At 47.9% G+C, this 13,873-nt stretch overlaps 1 protein-coding gene across 2 annotated transcripts in view; it reads left to right on the forward strand.

The window, feature by feature from the left end:
* The first annotated feature begins 492 nt into the window (after positions 1-492).
* Positions 493-13,873, forward strand: part of LOC125632989 (GTPase IMAP family member 8) — a 48,659-nt gene continuing 35,278 nt past the window's right edge. Inside the window, exon 1 of one of the 2 annotated variants that reach the window (XM_048842034.2) lies at positions 493-803. In XM_048842034.2, coding sequence (XP_048697991.2) covers positions 773-803 — 31 coding nt within the window. In that variant the 5' untranslated portion in view covers positions 493-772. Of the gene's footprint in view, positions 804-945; positions 1,017-13,873 lie in introns of those variants that run through there. The other variant, XM_075124693.1, reaches the window with a different exon arrangement.

The raw sequence follows: 13,873 nt of genomic DNA on the forward strand, positions 1-13,873 counted from the left end.
CCAATCCGGGCCAATGGCAGCTGCAGGAAGCAGCGGCCAGCTCAACCCTCGGCCCGCACTGCTTCTCATATTTATGCTCTTTTTTGGTTTAAGAATGAATGCCGATATTCTGCAGCGAATACTAGGCTCCATAGTAAATTCCACAGCTGCAGAATTACAGATAAATGATACGGAAGAGAATTGTGTATCATTTGTATTACAGTGACCAGGATCAGGACCCCATTGTGCTGGAGAACATGCAGCACAGAAAAAGCAATCCCTGCTCCAAAGTGTTTACAGTCTATATAGAAAGGACAATTATGTCCTGTTTATGTTGTACATTGCAAACACTGCAATCAGACATGTCCATGGCAGAGTTGTAACTGGCTCTCCTGACTCAAGTGCAGTTGCACTATGGCTGTATTTGTGGCTGAGCTGCTTGTCTTAGCCTCTAGGGGCTTTAGTTTCATTTTGATTTTTTTCACGTGTTCCTCTCACTGCTCTTTGTGACAAGCTGATCTCCACAAACTCAGTTCCTGTCAAACTCTCCAAGGTTGTTCTTCCCTTGGCCTTACTGACCCATTTGGACGCACGCACAGAAGGGGACTGAACTCATTCTTTGCTTTGCTCTCATCCCTTTGCCACTCCAGCACTTTGTGCGAGAGCATCTGAGACTGTTTTGTAAGCTGAAGAAAGCAGATGAGCTCCCAACCCTCTGGGTAAAGCAGCAGCAGCAGCAGCCTGGAAGGCTGTTGTAGAAGGCAGAAGGATTTGCAGCTGTAGGAGATACAATATGTCCTGTGAGCAGAGCCGGAAGGGGAGAGGTAAAGCATTGCAGGGGGTGAGGAAGGGGGGATGGTTCAAACTTGGCTACAATGTCAGAAAAAAACCCTTCTCTCGGTGAGGCTTGTCACTGAACATGTTCCTGCCTTACAAAGGACAATGATTTTTCTCTCTTTGGGATCTAGATATACCAAAAACTGTTTGATCCCCATTTCTATGGAGGGATGAGAACACGCATAGGTGATGATTAAAAGGTATAGCAGAGACTTATTTATAATATTGTTTGGGGGTAACTGAAACTTTCTTGAACTGATCTTGGAGGAAATGTGCATGATAGTCTCGGCTCCAGGCTACACATCCGCTGTAAGTGATAGTCACCACACAAATATATTTAATATCGAGTTACAATTGTGGTTTGATGATCAATGCACCCTTCCTAACTGGGAGAGTTAAAATGCCCCAACTGCAATGTTGGAAAACAAACAAATCTGGTATTAAGTTTTCCCACTCGCCATATCCCTTTTGTAAGTCCCAGAGCTAGGAGGTGTGAAGGGAAAAAAGACACTCCTGCTTTCTCTATAAGAGAAAGGGGAACAGCTGGCTCTGACAGTCTTAATCTCTATACATTCACCGTAATGCAGGTCCATACGGTTGTTTATTTGGAGTTGATTTGTCATGTTTTTAAACTGTCAAGTAACTTAGTTTACGAAAGGGGAATACACTAGAAATAATATACCCTAGAGAAAGTGGGGCACCCTGGGCTGAATAGTAATGGGTTCAAATTAGGCAGCTATTATTTGTTTTACCAGAGTGCCTAGAAAGTCCTAGTTATAGACCAGGACCCCACTGTGCTGTACAAAGATGGTGCCTGCGATGTTGCACTCCATGCGTTTTATGGAAATATGCTTATAAGTGTAAATATAATGGAACTGGAATATGCTTTCTGCAAAAGGTCTCCTGTAAGGTATCATAACAAAGGTTATAACCTACTGAATATATTCCCCCTATTTGTATGCATGTATCATTCTTGTATCTGAAGCTAGAAATATGAAGTATAACTCTGAGGTCCTATTGTAATGATGCAAAGTGTGGGCCATTAGTGGTGGTTTAGAATCTTGAAGGCTCCCATTGACTAGGACAATTGGTTGTAAATGGTTTATCTACCTGCAAGCTTTCCTGTGTACCTGTGGGCCAAAGCAGGAAGAATGGAGACAGTCTTCACTCTTAGGTTGTCAGCAACAAGTCAGAGACAGTTTTATTCGAGCAATTGCAAGGGAAAAACACAGCTGACACAGAGCATCTCTGCCTCAGTTTCTTTGAAATACAAACAATAACACACAAGCATTTATACTCTTTCGTGGCATGTATTATTTAAAAACATCTATATCTTATGTTTATGTTAGTTCCTGTCCATTCCAGTATTTTTCACTACTCTTCTCAAAACATCGTTATTTCAAGGCTAGTCACACTAACTCTGTTCTGCTGCTTTCCCACTTGCTTCTGACATGAGCCCTGCTTCTACAGGTCTCACGATATTAGGCTAAGACTTAGCTTAACAGTTGCTCTGTCTCTGACACTTAAATGGCTGTACTTAAACCCTCTTTTTCTTTTCCTACTCCCACATGGTCTTACAGTGACATGTGACCATGTCTGGGTGTCTGGGTGCTGGAGGCAGGTAACCTGCTGAGGTGTTTTCACTTAAAGTCTGCAGCTTTGGGGGTGTGGCCCAGACCCTGGGTCTGTGTTGCAGCAGGTTAGCATGTCTGGCTCAACAAGGCAGGGCTCTGGAGTCACAAGCTGGCAGGGAAAACAGGCTCAGAGGTAATTTCAGCACATCAGGTGACAGTCCCAAGGGCATCTCTGTGACTGTGATGGGTCTTGTTACCATCCCTAGCATGTACAAAAGTTTTTCCCAAAAAACAAGGTCTCGAATATTGACTATGGCTGGGCTAAAAAGGAGTAACATTGATGTCAGGAGTGAGAGCCAGTTTTCAAGGAGAGAAATTGTGAGCTGGTATTCCTGTTGAATCAAGATGGAAGAAATGAGAGACATACTGACAAAAGTTACAGATGTCCAAAAGAACCTAAAACAAGAGCTTTACAAAAGGAATTAAAATAAAACCTAAAGAAAGACCTAAAACTGGAGAGCGGGAGGCTTAATAAAATAAATTAAAACAAGACCAAAAACAAATGTGCCAGACTTCACAGAAGGAATTGTTACCTGCACAAATTTCTCTAACTCTTCCACACTGTAGGGACACACACACCTTTACCCAATTCCTAGGGCTTAAGGTGCAACCCTGTTAATTTATACACCCACCCTTATCCAATTCCTAGGGCTCAGGGTGCATCTTCCTGCAGGTTGGCAGGATCTTTAGCCACTGAAAGACCCTCAAACAGTAATATCCTTATCCTCTATTTATTGACAATTCCCAAACAGAATACACATACTAAGCACACAGTGTCATGCTCACCAATCCTGGTATAGGCAGGCAAGCTTCCCCTGTTGACCAGGCAAGGTCAGTCTCTGGATCTTAGAGGCTGCACATCATGGTTGTGCAGGAGAGTCCTGGCAGCTGTTATCTTAGGCTGGGTCTTGGAGGTGAGTTCTCCTTGGGGTTCCTTGTCTCCTTTGGTCTTCTTCAGCCTTTTTCTTCCTTCCTTCTGCTTTTTTTACTTCCAATCTTCTTCCTCTCTTTATCTCCTTCTTGGACCGCAGTTTATATAATGAAACTTGAGTCTTGCCTAGCTATATCTTAACCAATTATTTTAGTATAATTTTACTAACCAGTCATAAAAAAATTACCTAACCAATCATACCCCACCACCTTAATTGATTTACACCTAACAAAAGTAATTGTACAGCAGACAGAAACAGTTACAAACCAAATAGAGATCACACAGTCAATCAATAGGAAAGTGTAATGACAATGATCATACAATGAGGATTCCACAACATTCTCTATGGATAAGCAGTTTCTTGCCAGACAGAATGGTGTTACTTAAGTTTTCTTTACCCATCTTGAGATCTGTTTCTTTATCTGGTGACGGTGGGGAGCTATCAGGGCAAAGCCCCCCCCTCACAGCCTGGTGTGACACTTTTAACACATTTTAGATGGAATGTGCGTATGTGACTCCAGGCCGACAGCTAATGGCTGCTGCTACTTCAGTCCGGCTGCAGAAGGCGGCTTTGGTTCAGGCATTCCAACATGGCTACAGAAAAGCCATATTGTTACAGAATAGAGCAACATCTCAAAGCTTCCCAGGAAGGACGGAGAGAATCTTGGTTGGGAAAGCAGTTACAAAGCGTTCCGAGCAGAACTTGAATCCCCTTTATACAACTACCTCTGGGTTGCCAAGGCGAATTGATGAGGTGACCCACAACCTGACTGTCATGAATCAGAAAGTTTTCCACAAAAACTGGGAGACCAGGAAAGCTCTGTCCCACTTGGTACTTGGTAAGGGAGACGAGCTGCAGCAAGGACTTAAGGAGCTGAAAAATCATTCAAAGAAGAAAGTCAAAGAGTCACAGAACACTGAGGAAATCAGCCACCTGGGAGTGGAATTGGGACAGAGAACTTTGGCTAAGACTAGATAGTTGTAACATCATTTGTAACCCACAATAGCCCAGATGGGAGAGGTAGATTTGTACTGTCGAGATGGGACAAAGTACTATCTTTGCTGTGTGGGGGGTGGGGGGACCCCCCCCAGAAGGCTCCTTTGGTTCAGTTCATCATCTCAGCCAAAATGAGTGGCTAGGAACATGAAGAGTCGGTGAGGGACGGCAGTTATAGCAGCCCTCTGGTGGTGCTGAAGAGTTTACCCCCAGAAAAGAGATTGAGTTATCCAGATCTGATCCAAGCACAGTGCATCAGAAACTAAAGCTGATGCTGATCAATGTATGATCTGCCACTAACGAACAATACATGACCTTATCAGTGATGAAGCACTCAGTGTATCCTGCCTCACTGAGACTGGGCTGGAACAAGACTTCCAGCCCACCTCAGCCTCCCCAGACACACCATACATCACAGCCCCAGGCAGGACAGAAAGGCAGATGGCCCTGCATTCATTGTCTCTACATATATCAAATCCCAGAGAGGTGCCTCAGATAAGACAACTTTATTCAAATTCATTCACATGGCAGTAGAAACCAGAGTCAAAGTTAACAGATTTTATGCTCATTTACAGACAACCACAGACTAAAGGATCTGACAAAGTGGGTTCCAGCCCATGAAAGCTAATGCCCAAATAAATGTGTTTGTCTTTAAGGTGCCACAGGACTCCTCATTGTTTTTGCTGAAACAGACTAACACGGCTACCCCTCTGAAACAGACTAAAGGGTTCATAAAGGAACTCATTGATATCTTGTCAGCAGTGGTGGTGAAATACCCCAGATTTTTCACCCTAGGAAACTTCAAAATGCATATTAACGAGGCCATGGTTGCCCCAGAACTCATCTCCTCCTTTTCCTCCCTAGTGGTTTTACAGGTCATTTCTGGTCCAGCCCACACAGCTGGTCGCACACTGGACTTCCTCTTACACCTAGATATCAAGATAAAGGACATCAGAGCACAGCCAATGCCTTGGACAGACCATCACCATATTAGGGCAATGGCCAGAGACCTTCCTGGGCCTAGGCAACAAGAAAGACCAGTGGGTCCTGATTCAACCACAAGGAATCACAGATTCTAACAAGTTCCAAAGCTTGCTAGATAACAACAGCACACAACCCACAGGACAAGTTATCAAGGATTTGGTGAATCATCATCATTCTATGCTAGCCTAGACCATTGACCTGTTGGCCCCCAAATAGCCCCTCCCTCCCCATTGCCACACACCATGACATCCTTCTCCAAATGAAGAGGGGGTGGAAACTCAAGCACCACTGGCAGAAAATGAAGGCAGGTGCAGACAGGATGAAACATAACGAATTCCTACAAGCCTATGCTGAGGCTGTAATGGAGGATGTCTGCACTTTATGCTGGGGGTGTAGTTCCCAGCTCAAGGAGACAGACCTGTGCTATCTCAAATGTGAGCTGCCCTGAGATGTGTGCCTATGGCCTTGGATAGGTATGTACTCAGGGTGAATGTCCCCTCCTTCGGTTTGCGCTGCCATGGCTACACTCTATTTTTAGCACACTAGCTCAATCAGAGTGAGCGCTGGTCTGTCTCCTCAAGCCCAGGGAATCACACTCCCAGCTCAAAGTGTAGACAAACCAGACATTACAGACCATGAGAAACTTCCCATCAGCCTCCATTGAGGCTGCCAATCTTTCCCCTAGGAGCTATCCAGGGTGGTAAATTGTTTCATCACTCCTGGTTGCTTGCAACTTGCACCAGAACTGAACACTGCCAAGAACTATCATCCTATTGTTCTAAAACCAGAAATCCAACTGTGCTAAAATGATTACACACCTTCAGGAAGCCTTCTCAGACCTTCAGGAAGCCTGGATTCCCTCCACCTCCTCCCACCAACCAGCAGCCCACCTGCACTCCCAGAGTTCAACACATTCACTCATCAAGAAGTTCTGCACATCCTAAAGGAATCTCAACCCAGGCCCTTCCTGGCTTGTGAAAGTCAAGAACAACTGGTGCCACTCCTGACCAACCTAGCCAATGTCACGTTCAGTGGAGAGGACCTTCCCTTCCTGAGCAAACTCATAGAGAAGCTAGCCAAAGGCCAATGACAAGCTCATCTAATTATGCCAGGTCTGGAATGCTAGCTTCAAACTGGATTCAGTCCAGGACATAGGTCTGAAACTGTTCTTAGTGGCACTGGTGGGTGATCTCCTGCTGTCAATGGATAGAGGACAGACATCCATTCTCATCCTTCTGGACTTCTCTGCAGCATTCTGTACTGTTGACCATGAGATACTGTTCTTTTGCCATGATGAGGTGGCAGGGGACCAAGGTAATGTGCTAAAATGGTTTGAGAGTATTGACTAAAAGGTGTAGCCAATTGTTAGACTACAACTCACGGTTTGTTCTTAAAAATGCAAATAGCTGAACTCAGCCAAATGTCTTGTCTGAAGACAAAACAGTACAGTACAAAAAGGAGACGTACATATCCTGCTTTTTTTTTTTTTTGCCTCTGTTTTCACTAACAAGGTCAGCTCCCAGACTGCTGCGCTGGGCATCACAAAATGCGGAAGAGATGGCCAGCCCTCTGTGCAGATAGAGGCGGTTAGGGACTATTTAGAAAAGCTGGACGTGCACAAGTCCATGGGGCCGGACGAGTTGCATCCGAGAGTGCTGAAGGAATTGGCGGCTGTGATTGCAGAGCCACTGGCCATTATCTTTGAAAACTCGTGGCGAACCGGGGAAGTCCCGGATGACTGGAAAAAGGCTAATGTAGTGCCAATCTTTAAAAAAGGGAAGAAGGAAGATCCTGGGAACTACAGGCCAGTCAGCCTCACCTCAGTCCCTGGAAAAATCATGGAGCAGGTCCTCAAAGAATCAATCCTGAAGCACTTGCATGAGAGGAAAGTGATCAGGAACAGCCAGCATGGATTCACCAAGGGAAGGTCATGCCTGACTAATCTAATCGCCTTTTATGATGAGATTACTGGTTCTGTGGATGAAGGGAAAGCAGTGGATGTATTGTTTCTTGACTTTAGCAAAGCTTTTGACACGGTCTCCCATAGTATTCTTGTCAGCAAGTTAAGGAAGTATGGGCTGGATGAATGCACTATAAGGTGGGTAGAAAGCTGGCTAAATTGTCGGGCTCAACGGGTAGTGATCAATGGCTCCATGTCTAGTTGGCAGCCGGTATCAAGTGGAGTGCCCCAAGGGTCGGTCCTGGGGCCGGTTTTATTCAATATCTTCATAAATGATCTGGAGGATGGTGTGGATTGCACTCTCAGCAAATTTGCGGATGATACTAAACTGGGAGGAGTGCTAGATACGCTGGAGGGGAGGGATAGGATACAGAAGGACCTAGACCAATTGGAAGATTGGGCCAAAAGGAATCTGATGAGGTTCAATAAGGATAAGTGCAGGGTCCTGCACTTAGGATGGAAGAACCCAATGCACAGCTACAGACTAGGGACCGAATGGCTAGGCAGCAGTTCTGCAGAAAAGGACCTAGGGGTGACAGTGGACGAGAAGCTGGATATGAGTCAGCAGTGTGCCCTTGTTGCCAAGAAGGCCAATGGCATTTTGGGATGTATAAGTAGGGGCATAGCGAGCAGATCGAGGGACGTGATCGTTCCCCTCTATTCGACATTGGTGAGGCCTCATCTGGAATACTGTGTCCAGTTTTGGGCCCCACACTTCAAGAAGGATGTGGATAAATTGGAGAGAGTCCAGCGAAGGGCAACAAAAATGATTAGGGGACTGGAACACATGAGTTATGAGGAGAGGCTGAGGGAGCTGGGATTGTTTAGCCTGCAGAAGAGAAGAATGAGGGGGGATTTGATAGCTGCTTTCAACTACCTGAAAGGGGGTTCCAAAGAGGATGGCTCTAGACTGTTCTCAATGGTAGCAGATGACAGAACGAGGAGTAATGGTCTCAAGTTGCAGTGGGGGAGGTTTAGATTGGATATTAGGAAAAACTTTTTCACTAAGGGTATGTCTACACTACGGAATAAGGTCGAATTTATAGAAGTCGGTTTTTTAGAAATCGGTTTTATAAATTCGAGTGTGTGTGTCCCCACAGAAAATGCTCTAAGTGCATTAAGTGCATTAACTCGGCGGAGCGCTTCCACAGTACCGAGGCAAGCGTCGACTTCCGGAGCGTTGCACTGTGGGTAGCTATCCCACAGTTCCCGCAGTCTCCGCTGCCCATTGGAATTCTGGGTTGAGATCCCAATGCCTGATGGGGCTAAAACATTGTCGCGGGTGGTTCTGGGTACATATCGTCAGCCTCCCGTTCCCTCCCTCCCCCCGTGAAAGCAAGGGCAGACAATCATTTCGCGCCTTTTTTCCTGAGTTACCTGTGCAGACGCCATACCATGGCAAGCATGGAGCCCGCTCAGGTAACCGTCACCCTATGTCTCCTGGGTGCTGGCAGACGCGGTACGGCATTGCTACACAGTAGCAGCAACCCCTTGCCTTGTGGCAGCAGACGGTACAGTACGACTGGTAGCCGTCATCGTCATGTCTGAGGTGCTCCTGGTCGCCTCTGTGAGGTCGATCAGGAGCGCCTGGGCAGACATGGGCACAGGGACTAAATTTGGAGTGACTTGACCAGGTCATTCTCTTTAGTCCTGCAGTCAGTCCTATTGAACCGTCTTATGGTGAGCGGGCAGGCGATACGGACTGCTAGCAGTCGTACTGTACCATCTTCTGCCGAGCAGTCATGAGATGTGGATGGCATGCAGTCCTTCTGCACCGTCTGCTGCCAGCCAAAGATGTAAAAGATAGATGGAGTGGGTCAAAACAAGAAATAGACCAGATTTGTTTTGTACTCATTTGCTTCCCCCCCTCCCCTGTCTAGGGGACTCATTCTTCTAGATCACACTGCAGTCACTTACAGAGAAGGTGCAGCGAGGTAAATCTAGCCATGTATCAATCAGAGGCCAGGCTAACCTTCTTGCTCCAATAAGGACAATAACTTAGGTGCACCATTTCTTATTGGAACCCTCTGTGAAGTCCTGCCTGAAATACTCCTTGATGTAAAGCCACCCCCTTTGTTGATTTTAGCTCCCTGAAGCCAACCCTGTAAGCGCCCCTCCCAGCGTCAGAGCAATGGCAAACAATCAGGCATCTGAGAGTGCTGTCCAGAGCAGTCACAATGGAGCACTCTGATGGGGCTAAAACATTGTCGCGGGTGGTTCTGGGTACGTGTCGTCAGGCCCCCCGTTCCCTCCCTCCCTCCGTGAAAGCAAGGGCAGACAATCATTTCGCGCCTTTTTTCCTGAGTTACCTGTGCAGACGCCATACCACAGCAAGCATGGAGCCCGCTCAGGTAACCGTCACCCTATGTCTCCTGGGTGCTGGCAGACGCGGTACGGCTTTGCTGCACAGTAGCAGCAACCCCTTGCCTTCTGGCAGCAGACGGTGCAATACGATTGGTAGTCGTCCTCATCGTGTCCGAGGTGCTCCTGGCCGCGTCGGCTGGGAGCGCCTGGGCAGACATGGGCGCAGGGACTAAATTTGGAGTGACTTGACCAGGTCATTCTCTTTAGTCCTGCAGTCAGTCCTATTGAACCGTCTTATGGTGAGCAGGCAGGCGATACGGACTGCTAGCAGTCGTACTGTACCATCTTCTGCCAGGCAGGCAAGAGATGAGGATTGCTAGCAGTCGTATTGCACCATCTTCTGCCAGGCAGGCAAGAGATGGGGATGGCTAGCAGTCGTACTGTACCATCTTCTGCCGAGCAGCCATGAGATGTGGATGGCATGCAGTCCTTCTGCACCGTCTGCTGCCAGCCAAAGATGTAAAAGATAGATGGAGTGGGTCAAAACAAGAAATAGACCAGATTTGTTTTGTACTCATTTGCCTCCTCCCCTGTCTAGGGGACTCATTCCTCTAGGTCACACTGCAGTCACTCACAGAGAAGGTGCAGCGAGGTAAATCTAGCCATGTATCAATCAGAGGCCAGGCTAACCTCCTTGTTCCAATAACAACGATAACTTAGGTGCACCATTTCTTATTGGAACCCTCTGTGAAGTCCTGCCTGAAATACTCCTTGATGTACAGGCACCCCCTTTGTTGATTTTAGCTCCCTGAAGCCAACCCTGTAAGCCGTGTCATCAGTCGCCCCTCCCTCCGTCAGAGCAACGGCAGACAATCGTTCCGCGCCTTTTTTCTGTGCGGACGCCATACCACGGCAAGCATGGAGCCCGCTCAGCTCACTTTGGCAATTAGGAGCACATTAACCACCACACGCATTATTCAGCAGTATATGCAGCACCAGAACATGGCAACGCGATACCGGGCGAGGAGGCGACCTCAGCACGGTCCCGTGAGTGATCAGGACATGGACACACATTTCTCTGAAAGCATGGGCCCTGACAATGCATGCATCATGGTGCTAATGGGGCAGGTTCATGCTGTGGAACGCCGATTCTGGGCTCGGGAAACAAGCACAGACTGGTGGGACCGCATAGTGTTGCAGGTCTGGGACGATTCCCAGTGGCTACGAAACTTTCGCATGCGTAAGGGCACTTTCATGGAACTTTGTGACTTGCTTTCCCCTGTCCTGAAGCGCATGAATACCAAGATGAGAGCAGCCCTCACAGTTGAGAAGCGAGTGGCGATAGCCCTGTGGAAGCTTGCAACGCCAGACAGCTACCGGTCAGTTGGGAATCAATTTGGAGTGGGCAAATCTACTGTGGGGGCTGCTGTGATGCAAGTAGCCCACGCAATCAAAGATCTGCTGATATCAAGGGTAGTGACCCTGGGAAATGTGCAGGTCATAGTGGATGGCTTTGCTGCAATGGGATTCCCTAACTGTGGTGGGGCTATAGATGGAACCCATATTCCTATCTTGGCACCGGAGCACCAAGCCGGCGAGTACACAAACCGCAAGGGGTACTTTTCAATAGTGCTGCAAGCTCTGGTGGATCACAAGGGACGTTTCACCAACATCAACGTGGGATGGCCGGGAAAGGTGCATGATGCTCGCATCTTCAGGAACTCTGGTCTGTTTCAAAAGCTGCAGGAAGGGACTTTATTCCCAGACCAGAAAATAACTGTTGGGGATGTTGAAATGCCTATATGTATCCTTGGGGACCCAGCCTACCCCTTAATGCCATGGCTCATGAAGCCGTACACAGGCAGCCTGGACAGTAGTCAGGAGCTGCTCAACTACAGGCTGAGCAAGTGCAGAATGGTGGTAGAATGTGCATTTGGACGTTTAAAGGCGCGCTGGCGCAGCTTACTGACTCGCTTAGACCTCAGCGAAACCAATATTCCCACTGTTATTACTGCTTGCTGTGTGCTCCACAATATCTGTGAGAGTAAGGGGGAGACGTTTATGGCGGGGTGGGAGGTTGAGGCAAATCGCCTGGCTGCTGGTTATGCGCAGCCAGACACCAGGGCGGTTAGAAGAGCACAGGAGGGCGCGGTACGCATCAGAGAAGCTTTGAAAAACAGTTTCATGACTGGCCAGGCTACGGTGTGAAAGTTCTGTTTGTTTCTCCTTGATGAACCCCCCCACCCCTTGGTTCACTCTATTTCCCTGTAAGCTAACCACCCTCCCCTCCTCCCTTTAATCATTGCTTGCAGAGCCAATAAAGTCATTGCTGCTTCACATTCATGCATTCGTTATTCATTCATCACACAAATAGGGGGGTGACTACCAAGGTATCCCAGGAGGGGTGGTGGAGGAGGGAAGGAAAATGCCACACAGCACTTTAAGCACAGCACTTTAAAAGTTTACAACTTTAAAATTTATTGAATGACAGCCTTCTTTTTTTTGGGCAATCCTCTGTGGGGGAGTGGCTGGTTGGCCGGAGGCCCCCCCACCGCGTTCTTGGGCGTCTGGGTGTGGAGGCTATGGAACTTGGGGAGGAGGGCGGTTGGTTACAGAGGGGCTGCAGTGGCAGTCTGTGCTCCAGCTGCCTTTGCTGCAGCTCAACCATACACTGGAGCATACTGGTTTGGTCCTGCAGCAGCCTCAGCATTGAATCCTGCCTCCTCTCATCACGCTGCCGCCACCTTTGAGCTTCAGCCCTGTCTTCAGCCCGCCACTTACTCTCTTCAGCCCGCCACTTACTCTCTTCAGCCCTCCACCTCTCCTCCCGGTCATTTTGTGCTTTCCTGCACTCTGACATTATTTGCCTCCACGCATTCGTCTGTGCTCTGTCAGTGTGGGAGGACAGCATGAGCTCGGAGAACATTTCATCGCGAGTGCGTTTTTTTTTCTTTCTAAGCTTTACTAGCCTCTGGGAAGGAGAAGATCCTGTGATCATTGAAACACATGCAGCTGGTGGAGAAAAAAAAAGGGACAGCGGTATTTAAAAAGACACATTTTATAAAACAGTCGCTACACTCTTTCAGGGTAAACCTTGATGTTAACATTACATACATAGCACATGTGCTTTCGTTACAAGGTCGCATTTTGCCTCCTCCCACCGCGTGAACGGATTTTGGTTGAATGCCAGCAAACATACACTGCAATGCTTTGTTCTACAGTGATTCCCCAGTACGTGTTGCTGGCCTGGAGTGGTAAAGTGTCCTGCCATGAAGGACGAAATAAGGCTGCCCTCCCCAGAAACCTTTTGCAAAGGCAGAACCGCAAATGCCAGGGCAAAGTAATCCTTTCACATGCTTGCTTTTAAACCATGTATAGCATTTTAAAAGGTACACTCACCAGAGGTCCCTTCTCCGCCTGCTGAGTCCAGGAGGCAGCCTTGGGTGGGTTCGGGGGGTACTGGCTCCAGGTCTAGGGTGAGAAACAGTTCCTGGCTGTCGGGAAAACCGGTTTCTCCGCTTGCTTGCTGTGAGCTATCTACAACCTCCTCATCATCATCTTCTTCGTCCCCAAAACCTACTTCCGTATTGCCTCCATCTCCATTGAAGGAGTCAAACAACACGGCTGGGGTAGTGGTGGCTGAACCCCCTAAAATGGCATGCAGCTCATCATAGAAGCGGCATGTTTGGGGCTCTGACCCAGAGCGGCTGTTCGCCTCTCTGGTTTTCTGGTAGGCTTGCCTCAGCTCCTTCAGTTTCACGCGGCACTGCTTCGGGTCCCTGTTATGGCCTCTGTCCTTCATGCCCTGGGAGATTTTCAGAAAGGTTTTGGCATTTCGAAAACTGGAACGGAGTTCTGATAGCACGGATTCCTCTCCCCAAACAGCGATCAGATCCCGTACCTCCCGTTCAGTCCATGCTGGAGCTCTTTTGCGATTCTGGGACTCCATCATGGTCACCTCTGCTGATGAGCTCTGCATGGTCACCTGCAGCTTGCCACGCTGGCCAAACAGGAAATGAGATTCAAAAGTTCGCGGTTCTTTTCCTGTCTACCTGGCCAGTGCATCTGAGTTGAGAGCGCTGTCCAGAGCGGTCAGAATGGAGCACTCTGGGATAGCTCCCGGAGGCCAATACCATCGAATTGTGTCCACAGTACCCCAAATTCGAGCCGGCAACGTCGATTTAAGCGCTAATCCACTTGTCAGGGGTGGAGTAAGGAAATCGATTTTAAGAGCCCTTTAAGTCGAA

The sequence above is a fragment of the Caretta caretta genome, chromosome 2 (assembly GCF_965140235.1).
Source record: "Caretta caretta isolate rCarCar2 chromosome 2, rCarCar1.hap1, whole genome shotgun sequence".
Taxonomy (NCBI): domain Eukaryota; kingdom Metazoa; phylum Chordata; order Testudines; family Cheloniidae; genus Caretta; species Caretta caretta.